The sequence below is a fragment of the Centruroides sculpturatus genome, unplaced genomic scaffold (assembly GCF_000671375.1).
Source record: "Centruroides sculpturatus isolate CEXI.00-Female unplaced genomic scaffold, Cexi_2.0 scaffold175, whole genome shotgun sequence".
Lineage (NCBI taxonomy): Eukaryota > Metazoa > Arthropoda > Arachnida > Scorpiones > Buthidae > Centruroides > Centruroides sculpturatus.
In genome coordinates, this window is record NW_019384486.1 from 232,891 (window position 1) to 252,648 (window position 19,758).

Consider the following 19,758-nt stretch of genomic DNA (forward strand, 5'->3'; position numbering starts at 1 on the left):
ATACTTCATGTTTAGGTATAACACTTCTTATGGATCTTCTTAACTTCATAGTGGTTGGTGTACTTTCTTCACGTAAGAAACATCTGAGGTAGTTCATGTCATGTTCCAGTATCTCTGCTCTTTTTGTAAGTTCGGCTAACTTTGTATCCATTTCTATTTTACTTGATTATTCACTCTGTATCTGGACTGCTGTATGTTACTATGTATATAATTCATCTCTGTAATCCAAATTTTTGGTAGACAGACTCACAGCAAAACTCGCATGGTAAATCGTATAATTTAGACATTTTTTCTTTCTCACAAAGGTTTGGAAAACACGTCTGTTGGTAGGTCAACTGGCCGAGTTAATTTGTTTCGAGGGGATACAAGTACTAGTTGAGATGTTGGTCGCCAGGGCGGTGCCACCATCTGGGATAAAGATTCAGAAGTACCGAAAAAATTTATTGTTCTCTTTCTTTTCCGCTTCATACATTAATTCTTCAATTTTTTATTGCACACGTCTTTTTCTTTCGTCTGACAATTTTTTTAAATCTACATGCTAGACTTTGGCAATATAATACAATTTCATCATTTCCAATATCACAGATGGTTTTCAATGTTTTGTTTAACTTTTGACGAGAGTCTGATATGTCGCATTTTGAATCGGTTCTCTCTTGTTTCTGATAGTTCTGTTCGGCAAGAGCCCTGCAGATAAATTATTTAACATTCTTAGATTTATTAACCTATCTGTTATACTAAAAACTGATTTAAAAACTTCAATATATGCTAGGTATTAGGACAAGAATGGCAGAATTCCAAGAACACAACATCCCTATTTTTCCTATTTATTTGTTGTAACAATGATTTCTTACAGCAGATTTCTTAAGTTTTGCACAATATAATACAGTCTGTAAAGAAATTATAAACTCAAGTGAAATTTCTCTGTGTTTTAATTTCTTTTCATCCACAGTTCGTTGTTGCTATATCTAATGATTTTAATTAGTGTTACGAATTTATAATGAAATAAACAAGTCTTTGTATTGTATCATTTTAATAAACAATCAAAAATTTTAATTGTTACAATTTTTTGTTGTAAACAATTTATAAACTCAAGGGTGAAAACTGATTATTACAGTTGAATGGAACAATCCATTCAACTGTAATAGTAATGTAAATTAGTATGTGTAACATTTTGGGTGAGTNACTATGAAACTTCAATTTAGTGCCACCTTTTCAAAAATAATAATGAATATTGGATGTTGTGAGTTAACACAATTTCCGTCATAGGCCACTATTGTTACCAAAGTACAAAATGATATTTTTGTGTATAGTGAGCATTTGAAACAGTTTTATGAGGATGTGCAAGTTCAGTTCATTGATATTATAAATATATAAATATTTCAGATTGAGTGATAGATCCATGTTGTGTGAATACAGTTGATGTTGAAATTGAATTGAAAGAAAATCTCATAGAGCTACAAAGTGATACAAGCACTCAAGGTAGATATAAAGAAAATTTATGAATTAGTAATGATATAGCAAGTAAATTTCTACAGCTTTGGAAGAGAGCTAATTATATATTATTGCATTTCCCACATCTTAGCTTGTTAAATCTGGATTTAGTTAGATTATTCATCTGCTCTCAAAATCTTGTAACTGTCTTGATGCTGTGAATAGAGGCAATCTTTGTTGTGACAGCATTGTAACTGGACATTAAATAACTTGCTAATTTGCATCAACCACAAGGATCACACTAAATAAAGTAAATGCCAAATTTGTTGCATGTTTTATTTTTAGAAATAAATATATAAGTATGTATCATATATATATATATGATACATACTTATATCATATATATATATATGTTACATATATATATATATGATACATACCCGTCACACCACAATATATATATATTGTGGTGTGACAGGTTAATGAAAAACCATATTATACAAGAATACACCACGTATTAACACAAATTTCAACAAAAGATAGAGGAAATCATTTATTTACAGTTTATCTCCAAATTAATTTTAATACATGATCTCGAGCCCATACATGATACTAAATCGTTTCTCTTTTCCTCTCTCATGAACAAAGCTTGTATATCTGGTTACATGTGCGGGTCCCGAAGCCGACCAGTACATAATTCGTTGTGACCGTATTATACTACTACTTATGACTAACTTAACTTAAAATATAAACTAATATAATCTGGGTAGAGAAAAAAAGTATAGAAAGGTTAGAATTGAAAGAAGTCCCCCTTATCTGTGCGACAGTTTGGGCAATCTTCCGACGTACACTCCCTGATCGCATGGATTCGTTCCCTCGTCTTCCTCATGTGGTTCTTCCCTCGCTTGCTTCTCCCAAAATGAATAATGAAAGTAAAGTCCTCCTACGTTGCCTTCTTGGTTGTTGCCCCCTTTTCAGCCCAAAACTAGCCAGAAAGTGCAAATAGGCTGGAAGAGTCAAAAGAGGAAAAATAGTGCGGGTTATTTAAGTAGAAGAGGAAGTTATAGATAACATAGGATATTATCGACTAAAACATGGTGGGATTCACCACAATATGTAGTTTATAAGAAATATACTTAAATTATTTTAGTTAAAAATCATTTTAAATTATTTAAAAAAAACTTTTGAATTCTGAATGTTTATTTTTTAATTTGAGCTACTATTGTGGGGGCCACAATATAAAAATTATAANTTTATAAGTGGTTTGAAGCTGCATACAATGTACACAAAAAAATACAATGCATCAAAATTGTATGTCTATTTGGTGTAAGGAACGAAGTCCGAGCGTTATTTTTATTTACTTTTATTTTACTTTTATTATATTTAGTTAGGACGAAGGTTTCCTCACCCATCACCTTAGAAAGTTAAAAAGGAGAAGATAAAACCAACTCACCGACAAAAAAAAAGAAAGCGCCATAATTAACGCTCACACTCACGTGCACGCTTGAGCGGAAGATAGCAAGTCCACACTGAAGGGGGGAAGACCCCACAGACTTTTAGGAACTTGTTAAACCTTAAAGGAAACATCCTGATAATTGTTCAACAAAAGACTGTAAAAGGTTAACAAAGTATTGTCGGGAATTAAGCTACCAGATAAACAAGAAAAAGTGAATGTTACGTTTGAGTATGTAAATGAGGGGAGTGTCTCACTTAGAAACTGTGATGTCACCTCAGACTATAAATAGCGTAGCTCAAGTGAAGAAGGCAGAGATGAGCTCCTGCATAGAAAGCGTTGGTGTGCTAGTAGCAGTAAACCTGTAAAACAAAAGAATGATAATATTATAAATAAACAAATAACGAAAAGATGAAATTAAAGATGCGATCCAGTCATTGAATACTGGTAAAGCTCCCGGAGACGATTTATTATCTAGTGAATTATATAAGTTTTTTACTGAAAATTTTACGGACTTTTTTATACACTTTTTAATTTTAGCCCTTTTGGCAGTAATTTTACTTATGGCAAAATGGTTTTAATTAATAAAAAGGATGATGCGGATGAAGTTGTTACTAATTTTAGACCTATTACACTTTTAAATATCGATTATGAGATTTTTAGTATAATAATTGCTAAGAGACTTGAGGAGCTTTTCCGTAACTGTATAGTGAGTACTCAGACCGCCGGAATAAAAGGCAGATCTATACAAGACAACAATGTATTTTTAAGATTATTACAAGCAATTTATGTGGAGAGAAAATCCCCACTCTCCATCCTCTCGATAGACGTCCAAAAAGCTTTTGATACAGTTAATCGTGACGTGCTCTGGAGGATGTTGGATGCTTATGGCCTTAATGATGAGGAAATTAAACAAATCAAAAGACTACCATGCACTGAGCACTTTTATCTACGTAAATGGAAAAAGATCACATGATATTAAATGTGGAGCGGGGGTGAGACAAGGCTGCCCTGCTCCATGATTTTGTTTATTATTTATATAAATGTATTACTACAAAATGTTCTGGATGATAAAACTATTGATCCAATTTATATCCCTGGGAATAAGATAGTTACAAAATTTTATGCGCATGCTGATGACATAAATTTTTTGGTTGTCAATAAGAAAAGTCAAGATAAAATTACGGAGTTTAGTGCTCTTACAAGCATGTGCATTAATGAGGATAAATCAAAATGAATTAATATATATGGGGACTTGGATTGTGAATCCATGAAAATAAAAAACGTTGAGAATATGAAGGTGTTCGGTGTATGTGTGGGTAAAGAGAGTAATAAAAAGAATTTAGAAGAGATGATTAACAAAATTAAAAATGTAATAATTGAATGGAAAAAGTAATTGGCTATATCTTCCAGAGCGTGTCACGATTATAAACAAAATTGCTATTGCATCAATTATATATAAGCTTCATTATACAAACCTGACTACCGAGGACATAAAACAGATTAATTCTTTAATTTATGAATATATTTGGATGAATACGTATGAACCTTTGAGTAGAAAGATGATGACTAACGATAAAATTAACGGGGGGTGGAGTGTGTGGGAGATTAAAAGTCTAGAGTACTCACTGCAGATCAGTCACATGATTAACACATTAAAAAAGTATGATCATCCTGTGTGATAAATATCACACAGGATTCAATATATATTGGGACCTACTGTAAAAAGAGTTACTCAGGTGGGGATCAATTATCTTTTTTAGTAAATAACAAAAAGAAGTATAGAAACTGGCAAAAGATAATTAACGAGATAATGGATAATCATGGTAATACAATACAAAATCTAACTAAGGTTAGGCCAATTTTAATTTATAATATTGTTCATAAACAGCAGTTAAATAACAATATGGTCAACTCCAATATTAATTGGAAACAAGTATGGAAAAATGTAAGTGATCTCCCGCTTGAGTGGCTCGAACTCACCTGGAAAATGTTACTAAATATTGTAATGACAAAAGATTTTATTGCTACTTACCATCATGGTCGAGACTCCCAGTGTTTATGTTGTGGACTTAGAGAAACGATGATTCATTTATTTTTTGAGTGTAACCTTGCTCGACAGGTCTGGTCTTGGTTTAATAAGATTTGGAAGATAAAAATAACTTGGACTAATGTGAAATGTTTTTTAGATTTTGGACTTAGGAATCCCAATAGGTATATGTTGATATGGATGATTGCTCTGGTCAAAAGGATGATATGGAAGGCGATGTAGCCAGGTTTACGAGAAGCATTGATGGAATGCAGCATTGTTACAAAAATAAAAGAAGAGGCTGCTTATAAAATAAAAAGTGACCTGAAGACAATGAGTGATGGCAAATTTAAGAGGAATTATAAGGGAACTGATGTTATATGGAAAATGATTAATAACTGTATTATTTTTTGTGATGACTAAATGTTATAGGTTTACTTACCTTTTTAGGCTGTTTTGCCTTTTTATATGTTTAAATTTATTTTTCTACAATTTGTGTTTAATTGTTTAATTTTGCTGTTGCACCGTGCTTTATTGTATTTGATGTTGTATTCCATGTGTTCTTTATATATAAATTTTATATTTTAAATTAAATGTTATATTAATTATAAAAATTGTAAATAATTACTAATATTTACCCTTTGATTTATTGTCGGTTTCAAATAGTTGTTTACATTTTGATTGATGTTTGTTGAAATTTAAAAATTGTTAAAACTGTAAATAATATTGTAAAATAACTATACTGACATTGTTTAATAATAATGTCGGGAATTGTTTGTAATTAATAGTATCCGATATTGAGCTGATGATCTAATGAGTTTGTACTAAATGAAAATTTGTGGGGTTCGGGTGGGATTCAGGATTTCTATTGTTTTGTACGCTGGTTACTCCTCCTTTCTCTTAGTATGTACCTGCAGCTGTGATTCTCCATCTGAAAAGGAATTTTTTTGTTAAAATACCTACAAACTATGATACAGTAGCAGTAAACAAAGTGTTCAATAGAAAATAGTCCAAGGCGATTGCAGTATTCAATTTGTGGACCGAGGAATAGGAAAGTCTTGAGTTGAGAAAAAGGTTCCTAGTATAATTGAGGTGACGGTTAGGATTTATAGTTATAAGAGATTTTGCACCTAAGTTAAGGATTGATTTTTGTCGGAATTCCAGGGGGAATAGTTCTAAGTTAGAATAAGATTTGAATTTTGTCGGGTTGACTTTGGATTTAATTTTATTGAATAAATTTGTTGTTTGTTATAAATATTGTACACAGTCATTTATAGATCTTTATTAAATACTTTTATTGATTTTTGACTAACTTGTCTTTAATTTATTTCGGTGCACACGATAAGTCCAGGCCTGGCAAACTAACAAACTTACGGAACGAAAATCGTTGTAGAGCAATAAGTTAAAAATAGTACTTTACATTGGTACAATTGCAGATATGAATGACACTGTTGGGACCTTAACAGAACTGTGGAGTATGTCCGTAAGAGCAAAAAATATATCAAAGGAACTATATCTGTAAGAGTGACCCTTTGTGAGATATAGCCCACCAAAATCAGCCACACGCGATCAATCACGCAATCTGCTAAGACTATCGCATTTAACTATTTAGTCCATGTGACTATGCTGGCTTCAAGTAGCCCACTTGACTGTTCGTGGAGTACTGTACTTGATGATATATAGTTTTAGAAGGTGCCCAGATAATGTTTGCACCCATCTGGGCACTGAGGTACAAGTGACAGCTAGCATTGAAGCACATGACTACACGTGGAGCATCAGTCAAAGCGAGCAATAGTGATCCTTGACAACACAAAGCGTGAAAAATAGACAGTACTACTGGCACACAGGAAAAACTGTTTTTGATCAGTAAAAACGAATGCATTTATTATTTGTTATAGGCAATGATTGCTGTGTCTATAACAACTTGCTTGCAAGCATGACGCCCACAAGCAAGATGGTGACCAGAACTGCTGCCAATGGGTTCCACATTTGGAGATTTCTCACAAAGGGTTCAGTGTTGAACTTTTCTTTATTCTTTGCCAGATTGCCATGATGTACTGACTGTTAAACACATGACAGCATAAGTGGAGCATGCAGTGTTTTAGGCTGATTTTAGCAGGCTATATCTTGCAAAGAGTCACATTTAGAGGTATGGTTCCTTTGACTTTTTGTTTCTATGGACAAGCTCTACAGCTCTGTTAAGGTCCAGAGTCATTCACATCTGCAAACTTTTCAAGTATTCAACCATTCCAGTTACATTCATTTTCATGTAATGAAAATTTAAGAGGAGAATGGGTAACCAACAATGCATATACTGTATATCCAGCTAGATACATTGCCATCATTAGACACACAAGTCCAAACAGAATGATTACTTGCATATAAGGTTTGTGATGGCTCTACATTTGTCTTACAGACAAATGTGTTATGACAATTTATTAAATTTTCACCTACTTTACCACTTGAAAAATAATTACAAGAGTCAAGACTCCTATAATTAAACATTTCTTGGTAATCACAGGCTTTACTTTTAATAAGATATTCGAGACTGCATATTATTCAATACTAAAAGACTTACTATGACACCTTGTGAATGTAAGCCGAGATAAGATATTCATATATAACTGGATATTCCAAAGACCATTCTCTCCTGTCATTATTCCACGATTTTATAGTACTAATTTGTGAAAATGACTGTTTATCTGAAAATAAGTTTGTAGAAGAAACTGTGCAAAAATCCAAAAATTTTGCTTTAGACTTAATTCTATGATATTCTGTGAATATTTTGGAAAACTTTATAAATTAAACAGCAATATAAATATTTCCTGATAAATAATAACAATGGATTACAATATTAAAATTAAATAGCCAATTTTGCCAATTATTTTCTAAAAACAAAACATTAAAAAAAATTAGAAAATAAAATTTAAGTTTTCTTAATTTTACTTTAAATTTTTATCAGTTTTAAAAGATATTTCCCCACAATGCATGTAGCATGCTTTTTTCTTTACGTTAGAAAAAATTTAAACTTGGGTAAAAACAATTGAAAATATTCTATAATTTAAAACATAAAAACTCTTACAATTGTTAACAATGCAAGTTTATGAATGAATTTCTATTAGTCATTTCAAAATCAATTATATTTGCAGTTCTGACATTCTCGCAGTATCTTAATGGCAGTGCCACAGTATGGAAAAATACATGAACCTTCTCTGGAAACTTGTGGATACATTTTAACTGTTGTTCATCTATCCTTCATTAATCTTGAGAGCAGAGTTAGATGAAAATTGAGACCAGATATGGAAAACTTATTTTCAAATTAAGATGTGATTAAAAATTGCAGCTTGACATTGTGATGATGTCACAATAATTAAAACTGTATTTTCAAGAATATAATCTCAATTCTTAATACTGACCTTATTGGAAATACAATAGATCCACTGTAATGAAATCATTGTTGTTAAAATATAAAAATTATTTTTGTAATGGATACAAATTTGTTTGATAATTAATTTAACATATAATTTAATTAATTATATTTAAATACATGTGTTACATTCAATAAATGTAATTACTCCTCTGTATTTTTATTTGGGATGAAAACTGATGTTTCATGTATGGATGGTATAACTACAGACGGTACAGGAGTGGATGATGTGGCTGAAGATGGTACAAATGTGGATGGCTTAGATGCAGACAGTACTGATGAGATAGCTTCATTTGGTGCAGCAATATTTGAAGTGACCTCTCCAGAAATATCAGTATTTGTCATAAGGCTGGAATCTACATTATCTGCAGTTCTATAAAATAAATTTTAATTATGAGAATTTTGTCTTGAACTAAAACTATCTAATTTGTTTACACCTTAGATATATTTTTATTTTTATATACAGTATTAAAAATAATCACCCTTAAACTTACTCCTTACGTTCTACATTTTTAAAAACTCATCTAAAATTGGATAAATATCCCAGTTTGATTTTTTTGTTTCACCATTTTCTGATTCATTGGAAAGAGTCAATGCATGTTTTTCTTTTATATACTGATCTTGAAGGCTCACCCACTGATTTTTAACAATTTCAACTGTAAATAAAAATATATACTCAGTTTATTTTAAATGCAAGAAATCTGTTTTAATAATAATGGCATACCTGTTGAATTCAACTCTGTTGCTATTTCAGACCATTGGTTTGCTTTCAAAGCACTATCTTCATAATTTTTATGATTTTTATCAAACAGAGATGGATAATTTCTTACTAATTTAATAAGTGAATCATTGTTGAAACATGACACCTCAGATCCTGCAATGAGAGGTATTTCTTTTCTAACTCATAAAATTAAACTAATTCTTCTACATATGATTATTTTCCTTTATCATGTTCAATATTGTAATCAAATACCACATTGCTTAAAGGAAACTCATCACCCATTTATTTAGGACATTTTCAGATTTTTTTAAAACCTGTTTTCAGAGAATTTCAATTCCAGAAATTTTTGTCTAACAATCTACAGTGTGTATCTGAACACCTGTAACAAACCAATAGGGATTATACAGGGTGGGACAAATAAAAGTGGCCTGGACGAGTGGATACGATTAGCTTCGATCTGCCTTCAGCAACCTGCTGACCAGGGCCCAAAAGTACCAAGAGATGAATGGTGGTCACTTTCAACATCTGCTATAGTCAGGTTAGTACTGTATTTCCTTTCCTCTGCTGTGTTTCTTTGTACCCTGGAACTCGGTTCTCCAGGCCACTTTTATTTGCCCCACCCTGTAGTAGGGGTAATACAAGCAACTTTGATCTTCACATTTGGTGCCATGGACTCTTAGAGGATACAAGAAGTAAACATTTGGTAGTGCTGCTGCCTCTGTAAAGCACACATGTTGCTTGAGAAAGCCAAGGTGCAGAAATTATTCTCTGTATATCAAATGTGTGAAAATATTTCAAAACTTTTCTACACAGATAGTGATTTTGATATAAACAGTACAAATAATTTAACAATTAAAAACTATTATAGATTTTAACACTGTCTTTTTATGTTGTAAAAGAAATAATTTAATTGTTTATTTGTACAATTGTGTAGTTTATTGTAAAGCTGTATGTTTTGCACCATTGGTATGCTAATAAATAAATACAAATATAAAAACAAAAACACAAAAGCAAGTGAAACTGTGCAACACCAGTGCACCTACTAAAGTTGTACACATCAGAAATGAAAATGGACGATAGAAAAGTTTTTGTTTTGCTTTTTTTGATTTTGTTGAGTGATAACATGACAATTGACAAACACAACAGTATAAAAATTTGATAGATGGCATAGAATGTTCTTTTCCTTTGCTTGTGTTATTCTGTTTTAAGAGTTGTGTTTTTTAATGTATTTTATCCTTTTAAGTAAAGAATAAACAATGTAACTATTGAAATGTGTTAATTCTCACAGTGTGAAACAATAAGGTTTTGTGAAGCCACTGCTTACAAGAGGTGTTTGAAATGATGCCATCAACATCTCTGAAACACATTGTGGGGTAAATCCTGGCATATCCTGGATTCCATTCCAGCCACAAAAATTCATGTTATTTGTTCTTTAGCAGAGTTGACTGGCATCTTACAGACAAGATTTTTTCATATGATTTCACTAAAGGAAATAAACAGGTATGAGATTGTAAGAACATGAAGGGCAAGCTACAGGTCTTCTGTCAATCCATCTATCTCAGAATGTGTTTCAAACAACAGGACAAGCATTCTGGTGCCCTATCATGCTGAAACCATATGTGATCTTAGATGTTTAAAGGGATGCCCTTCCAGAAGTTCACGTAATGTTTATTACTGAAATGTCAAGTACAATTGACACAGGATGGTTCTGCTAGCTGTACTCTATGATTCCTGTCCTGACATTGAAATGTTCTGGAACAAGTGCCAAGAGCCTTGGGGTCTTCATAAACTCAAGTATGGCCATTTTGTGAATTGAACAGATCCTCTATGGTAAATGAGGCCTTATCTGAAAATAATATAAGCTCTGGAAATTTGGGCTCTTCAATGCCAAAGGAACCATTGAGCAAAAGTGACACATGGAATATAGTCTGCTGAATCAAATGCTTTTAGCTGTTGGAGATTATAAGGATGCAATTGTGCCCATGCAGGCCTTATGGTTTGTCACAATAGAGTTTTGCAAGTGTTTGCTTACTTGATGGATTTGCTACAATATGCATCAAAACCTGTTCTCTAAAGTTCAGTATTTGGGTTCTCCTTTGCAACAGTCTCAGATTTGTCTACAGTGAAACTGCCTATTTCTCGCAACTGTTGACATATGTGAGAACCTGGACTTGACAATAATTTTTTGAATAAACTTTTTTTTACCGATTATGTTAAAACTTGTTAAAATTTTCCTACATTTATTAAATGTAAAGGATATGATTGTATCTTTCACCCCAGACTCACTTCCTTTCCAAGATGACACATTGAATGTGTCACCAGGAACCTAACAAAAAAAAATTACCATTGGGACATAGAACTAAAAAAAGGACATGAGAAGAAAGAGGGGAAGAATCCCAAATAAAATGTAATGTCTAATGATGACATGAGAGTCCATCCATCACATAGAGTCTGTTGCTGTCTAAGTTCCATCTTGTGAGTTTGTGCCAGATCTCGAATACCTTATCTATCTTGAAGATTGCTGTCTACTCATTCTCAAGTGACTTTCCTTCCATCCGGCGATGCTCTCATTCAAACTGCTGACAAACATTCATTGCTGACAATCCTGTTACCTGTTACCAAGAGCATTCAACTGAATCTTCCAAATCATTGATTCATTAAATCCTCTAACTGATCAACAATAAAAGAACAAACTCAACAATCTCTACAAGGTATTTATGTACCCATAAACCTCTGTAAACTCTCTCTCTCTCATGACTAGGACTTGCAAAGATACTGTATATCTATGCAGATAAGACGAGGTATAATTTTCGTCAAAGTTTTATAGTTTTAACATATATCTATCCTATAAGATGACTCTCAAACTATCAACAGCCTATGAATTTAGCGTAGATCAGTGATCATCATCTGGATAATAATACTGCATAGTATATACGAAATTATGTCCTATTCGTAATTTTTTGAATGAACAAATTTTATTTTCTTGCATTTGACAGTATTGCTTTGCAATTATTGCAAACATTTGCACTGATTCAGGCATTCGGATAATGACCTTGACTATTCATAAAAATGTCATATGGGTTATTTAAATACATTGGTGAATGATTTGTTTTATTTTATAATGGTTTTAATTTATATAAATTTCAATCTAATTTTTTTTGTATCTGTCCTATAAGACGACCCTGGATTTTGGGGGGGCCTTTTTTTATGATCAAGTATCATCTTATCTGTGCAGATATACGGTAGTTATAATAGCTTATTGATATCTTTTTATTTTATTTATTTATTTTCTCAAAAGACACTGTGGCCAGGTTGGCCTTTTACAAGCATCTTAACAGTAAATCAAAACAAACCAAAATCCCTTACAAATCCTAAATACATATGATTCCTCCTTGTAAACAGTATTTTATGATAATTATACAGGTATTTATTTGTATTGATCAATGATTGTGTGACCTTCCTTACGACATCTTGTCTCTTGAACTGCCTCCATCCCAGATCTAACTGCCTACAAATGTGACCACTCACCTAATTATCAATTAGAGATTCAGACTATATACAAAAAATTATTTAATTTTTGAGTCTATCAATTAATCCTTTTTTCATACATCATAGAAGTAGCCTTTACATTGGTTTGAAGAAATCACTTCATAAAAACGAATAACAATAGGTAAAATTTACAATTAAAACGATCCGACGTCAGCCTTTCATTTTAGGTATCTGACGCCTTAACATTAAGAATTAAGTAAATCTTCTCACCAACTGCCAAGTTTTATACCATCTGTATCAGGTTCAAGCCCTCTAGTGGTGGATACGAGTTATCTTTGATTTGCATATAGTTACAATTTCATGATGAACTCAGGATATAGTCTGAATCTCTAATTGATAATTAGAAGAAAAATATCCTGAGTTCATCATGAAATTGTGACCACTCACATGTGAATGCTATTGCTATCACAATTTGTGTGTTCCTAGAGACATAGTGGTGTCATCCTGACATGGCACTTTGACATGGTTCTGACCCTGCAGTCACACATACATTTGAATATCCTGTGCAATGAAACTGGACAATGTGGGTAATGCTTGTGATACAGTCACTGGGCAGCCTTTCCATTGCATCCAGCATCACCATAAATTAAAAGCATAGCAACATATTCTGCACTGCTTTAATATGTAGCCATCATGAATCTGACAGTTTAAGTGACATTGTAAACCAGGGGTGGCCAAAACTTGGCGCATTGGACGATCACAAGTGGCGCTTCAGTCAATTCTGAGCAACATTGCCAGATTTGGCTTCTTTGCAATTATGAATATTACATAGAAAATTAATTTTTTATAGTCTGTCTTGGCAAGTTCATTTATTGCACAATTCGTTGCAATCAACTTTACAGATAAAATGAGTGTTCTCCACATAGTAAATTACAGTTTATGTTCATTTATGTTTATTTTCAATCAGTTTACAGGTGTCTAAATGACAGTGCTAACGTCCCACGATAGTGCTACCGTCCAGACTGTCCAGGAATCAGAATCGGATTAGACTACTAACTTCTTTTTTCGAGTAGTTCCGGCGACACCTGTTGACCTTTTTTTTTTTTTTTGCCTGTATGATACATGATACATTCGGGTAACTACACTACAACTGCATTTTTCATTGCTTATTCTGTGGCAAAACTGAATTTTCATCTTATAAATTGAAATACCTAATTAAGGGGTGGCTGAAATTTTTCTCCACCCCAGGCGGCTAACACTCACGGTACGCCACTGTGCATCTGAACTCGTCTATCAAAAAATTGGCGCATGGTATGCAAAAGGTTGGCCACCCCTGTTGTAAACCCTCTCCTTAAATACTCTAGATGTCAATTATCCATTTATAAATGCAAATATTGGACACCACAATTTTTCTCAAATTGATTCCATAAAATCTTATCAGCAGAAAAATGTGTGAACTTTACAGGTAGTGAATAGGGGCACCAGCACCAGCACCATATGTTTACCCCCTTGTATCTCCTAAAGAAGTCCGAGGCACTCCTGTTCATAGGACCAAAGTTGCCTGTATTGACCTCTACTATCACCCCCTCACAAAAGTTCATATACACCCTGTATATGTATAAGTATCACTTGACTTGTGATATTTATTCATATTTTAAGCACAATTTCTTTGTGAATTTTACAAACCTGCATATTTAAATAATAAAATCTAAGAAATAGATCATAACAGGATAACGGGAGACTGGCTTTTAAAACTAATGCAGATATAAGAAATATAAATTATTTTTTGTACAGTTAATTAGTTGTTTAAAAAAAATTATTATTTTTATTTCTTTTTAAAGAAACTATTTTCTATTCATAGCAATCGATGTGTGTTTGTTTGTGTTCATATCTTGTTAGCAATTTTAATGCATTCCAGAAGGCAATTTAAATGTCAAAAAGTGTTTACTAATTTTTCTTATGGAAAAAATTCCAACTAGTTCCCAGTCCATCTGAATAATCCCAACCAATTTCTTTAAATGTCATTAAAATACTACAGAATTCTATTTTCCTCTATATCCATGATCTTAGCATGATATTAAATACAATTCTAGACAAAAATATAAGTTCAAGAAATATTTTTAGAATGTAAATGAAAAAAATTACTTAAATGAAATGATAACCTGCAAAAATAATCAATTATATCTATTATTTTAATATGTTAAATAGTTTTATACTCAAATTATTTGAAAACAAAGTATTAAAAAAATTTAAAATATTACAGAGACAAAATTATAAGTTCAGTGTAAATTTCACACACAATCATGGGAGAAAGTATGCAAATGAAGTTATAAAACATTTACATATAGCTTACAAAGAGATACATTACTTGTAAAAATTATTGAGTACAAAAAAAACATGCCACATGAATGCCAACATACAGAACCTGAAACCAGAGAAATTTGGAGATTTTGTGCAGGAGAGCAACCCAGAGGAAAATTGCTACTGCAATTAGCATGTGCTATATATAGCTAATGTTATAAAATGTAGTAATGATGAAGCCACTAAAAAGCATCCTAGAAGAAAAAGTTACATCATCTCATGACAAAAGATAGACTTATTTACTTGCAACTCAATCTAAGTTGTCAGCAAGTAAAATTAAAAATATATGTGAGATCCGAACCGTGTCCAAACCAATTTTACCTTCCTCCTAAAAATTTTAAACAAATTTATCACCTTACTGTGAAAAAAACCCATCGTCAGAAAAAAGAAATCAAATATCTCATTTATATCAAAATATCAAGTATCAACTTACAACTCTTCCCTTAAACTCTCCCCCATTCGACCATCTAACAATAGCAATCGTCTGCTGCAAGACTTAATGTTTACGGTTAAAGTCCAACTTCCATGATTTATTGCAGCCAGGAACAGCTTTAACCCCACACTTCTAAAACAATTAATCACCTGACTAATTTTCCCACCACAAAAAATATAAAAGCCATCCTTCTTCCCCTCTCGGGGGAGTCGCCAATCAGACGGAGAACGTCGAACATTATCTTGACCATCATTACTTTACGACCTCAATTGAAAATCTTATGCCACACCTCGCACCTCTTTTTGGGACGATCATAGAAGAAATAGCCATCCAATACTTCCCCCGAGGTATGGAATATTATTGTAAACTCTCTCTTTCATACGCGAAATAGAACTTTTGGAATTTTAATTTCATTAGTTAGTTAAATAACTCATTTTTATCAGTTAACTCATTTTGATAAAAATGGTTTTTTTATTCGACTGTACCAACGTCTTATTGTCGACCCCTCTGACTCTCCTCCACTCGCGTAATGCGTAACTGAATGTAAACGCCATCCTTGACAAGAAAGTAGGTCACCGACCTGTTGCCAGAAAGGAGAAGAATTTCCGACCTCCCTGGCGGCTCACATATATATGGACTTTCCTGTTTTATTCTGACTATTTCTAGAGTTTTTCAATCCAAAATATACTTAAATACACAAAAGGAATGAGCAATTATCAATATTCATTGTAACATTGTCAAAATGCCAGGCTGCAATTTTTAATCATATTTTTAATTTATTTAATTTAAAATATATGTTCGCCACCACAAATTAGTAGTGTCTGCCCCCTGTAAATCATACTTTTCCTGTTAGTAATGGAGTTATGCTGGTCATCTAACTCCTTTTAGGGGAAACTGTTTTAATTGAAATAACATGACTTCTAATTAGGGAATTCGATCCCGGTCCTTATTTCTAATCCCGGGATTTCGGGATTATACTTATTCAATCCCGGGATTATTTCGGTATTGAGGGTTAATAAAAAATAAGAAAATCTTACAGAAATCAAAAATCAAAATTTAGACAAAAATCAACGTATTTTACGGTATATACCTAGTTAATTTAATCACTCTAACTAATCAGACTTACAGTCAGACTAACCAGACTTAAAATCACTGTTTTCATGTTAAATTTATTCTTTTTTAAGCATCACTGAGATCTCTTTAAACTCACATAAATTGAAAAAACCTTTATGTAACAAACTATGCAAATAAACGTTGAAAATTAACAAAAATCTCTCTTAACATCGACTAAATAGACTACTTTCATATAACAACCTAGTAAGTAGGTAGTAAAGTAAGTTTCTTAGCAAAAAGTATTTAAAAATAATATTAATCAGTCACATTTTTCTTAAATATAAAGAAAACTAATCTAATAGGAACATTCTAATTTGAATTGCGAAAATATGATCTGAGAAATAACAACGCATCCTGTGTCTCATCACCAAGTCTGCTTCTCAATTTGTTGCACATATATGCAGCTGCTGAGAAAACGCGTTTAGGTTTGATGGAAGTTGGAGGAATCGTTAGTAAATACTTATAAGCCCGTTCTAGTTATAGCTTCGAGGACACGGGGAGGTTGGAAGAAAACAGTCCGGTCGACACAGATCGGGATTGTAGGAGTAAAGGCTACAATCCCGATTGTTTCGATCATTGTAAGCATGCCTTTCTAAAAATAAACACGTTAATTTTGTAAATTCGGTCTCTGTGTGAGTCTCTCAGCATCCAGCAAACCACTACTCCCAAACGTAAAAAGACTTTCTCGCATCATCCTGACAGATCACGGGCAAGGCGGGGGTCGTAACCTTTTCACCTAAGGTCGACCCCCCTAAGCGAGAGGCGTCGGGTCTATATTAACCACACTGGCAAAACAAGATGGCTGACACATTGACAGGTAAAACGCACTGAGTAGTGCTCTCGACTGCGCCAGAAAATCGATTGGCGCCCGCGAAAATTCAAAAATACAAAAATGAAGTATATTACCAAGTAACCCAGTGAGAACTGCTTGCCTATCATTTTAGTTGAAAATACAAGAAGTTTTATTCCAAGCAAGCATCGCAAGCCCGCTAGGTTAATTTCTGCTGCTTGCTTGGAATAAAATTTCTTGTATTTTATATTAAAATGATAGGCAAGCAATTCTGTTAAAAGCACTGGCACTGAACGTTTCGCTTCATGCAGTCTATTTTGCAACTTTTTTTAAAATGATGTCAATCCCGAAAATCTCAGGATTAGGAAAACTTAATCCCGAAAATTTTGGGACTGAAAAGTGGTCGGGATCCCGGGATCTCGAAAATCGGGATCCCGGGATCAAATCCTCTACTTCTAATATAAACTGGAAGTTCGTATATAGTTAATCAAAGCCTCCCGCCCCTATGCTTTCCATATATGGTCTTGACTTTCATCTAACTCACTCTACTCTTGAGATTAAGAAAGGACAGACAGACAACAGTGGAAATTTATAGATCTGCAAATTTTTTTCAAGTTGCAGCCCAATGAGGAAACATCATTAACAAAGAAACATAAAAATGCTAGTTCGAATACAGCAAGAAAGATCATAAGCTGGACTCATAAATGCTGTAATAAATATATTGTGTTTAGATGAAAAAAGTTAACCTTGATAGGCTTGATGATTGCCAAAAGTATTGGCATGATTTAAGAGCTGAAGATGATTTGCAAATGAGTCAACAAATGATTTGTGGCTCCTTTATGGTCTGGACTAAATTTTTAGTCCAAAGAAAGACTGATATCATCTCCATTTCTGGACATTTAACCTCTAAATCTTATTACTCTCTGTTGGAAGAGCAACTTAGTAAGTAAAGTCATTTTCTTGGAGGTGAAAATTTCATCTTTCAGCAGGATAATGCATCCTGCCACAATTCAAAAATGATGAAACAACAGTTTTCTAAAAATAATATTGAAGTTTTGCCATAACCTGCACTCTTTCTGGATCTAAGTCCAATAGAGAATCTGTGGGAGTTTCTTCTTAGGTCAATTTACAAAGATAGAAGACAATTTTCAGCAGTTGCAAACCTGAAATAAGCCATTCAAAAATGTTGGGAAGTACAATGGTTTTTGCCACCAAGGATGTTACACAAAGTATTAATTCCTTAAATTAAGATGTTAATTCCTTTTGGAACTTATAATTTTCTCTCTAATATTTTAAATTTTTTTAATGTTTATTTTCAAATAATTTGTGATTATAAAACTATTTAACATATTAAAATAATAGATATAATTGATTACTTTTGCATGTTATCATTTCATTTAAACAATTTACAATCTAGAATTATTACTTGAACTTATATTTTTGTCTAGCACTGTACAGCGGAACCCCGGTTAATGAACATCCTGGTTAACGACCAAATCAGTTAATGAACTTTTATTTTGCAAAAATTTTGTCTCGGATAACGAACTTAACGGCTTTTTGTGCCAAATTTGTAAGCTTGCTTTCATAAAACTTTCTGAACCACTTATGGCACGTGGAATCATCAATGGCTCCCTCACCATATACAGAACATATCTTTTTTTGTGTCTGCGAAGCATTCTTGCATTTTCGGAAATAAAAAAGCATAATATATCGAAAATGCTCCTTATTTTCTGCCATTTGTAATGCTTAACAAAATTTTAAAAACACAACTAAGTAACACAACTTTATTCTCAAATACCAGCTGAGATCCCTTTTGTCAAACAGCATCAAAATTTGACACATGTGAAGGAAATAACGCTTCAGTGGACAAACTTTGCATCAACCTAATAGTTTCCTGCTGTTCTGGAACCTCACAAATTTCAGTTGCTCTTAGGTGTGCTTGAGGTAAGCATTGGTTTTTCGAGTGTGCTAAACTTCGTTTTTTAGTTTTGTTATTTATATTGTATATTTAATCAATATGGCACCAAAGAAAGAGAAAAGTGACAGTGGAAATAGAAAACGTTTTAGTATAGCATTAAAGAAAGAAATTATTGCAAAATACGAGAATGGCATTCGTGTTTCTGACATTGCTGAAGAATATAATGTGGCAAAATCGACTATCTCTACAATTATTAAAAACAAAAAAGCATTTAAGGCTGCCGAAGTGGCTAAAGGAGTGAATGTGATATCAAAACAAAGATCTAAAGTTTTAGATGAAGTTGAAAAACTGTTGCTAATATGAATCAATGAAAAGCAACTTTCTGGAGTCGGTGTTAGTGAAGCTATAATTTGTGAAAAGGCTAAAAATTTATACAATGACTTGTTGACCCAGACATCCAATACAAGTGCAGACAGGCAGGACTTTAAAGCGAGCCGAGGGTGGTTTGATAGGTTTCGTCGACGAACTGGCATTCACAGTGTCATAAGACATGGGGAGGCTTCAAGTTCAGATGAAAAAGCAGCAAAAGTATT

The 19,758-nt window shown here is 32.8% G+C and overlaps 1 protein-coding gene across 7 annotated transcripts in view; it reads right to left on the bottom strand.

Annotated features, from left to right (window-relative positions):
• Nucleotides 1–149: 149 nt before the first annotated feature.
• The window catches only part of LOC111621596 (zinc finger CCHC domain-containing protein 7-like), a 44,942-nt gene continuing 25,333 nt past the window's right edge, over nucleotides 150–19,758 (bottom strand). For 4 of the 7 annotated variants that reach the window (XM_023363782.1, XM_023363775.1, XM_023363776.1 and 1 more), the window contains 4 exons: nucleotides 9,065–9,214; nucleotides 8,823–8,996; nucleotides 8,489–8,713; nucleotides 150–684 (listed from right to left, as the gene is read on the bottom strand). In XM_023363782.1, coding sequence (XP_023219550.1) covers nucleotides 8,845–8,996; nucleotides 9,065–9,214 — 302 coding nt within the window. In that variant the 3' untranslated portion in view covers nucleotides 150–684; nucleotides 8,489–8,713; nucleotides 8,823–8,844. The remainder of the gene's footprint in view (nucleotides 685–8,488; nucleotides 8,714–8,822; nucleotides 8,997–9,064; nucleotides 9,215–19,758) is intronic. The other 3 variants (XM_023363778.1, XM_023363781.1, XM_023363783.1) reach the window with 3 other exon arrangements.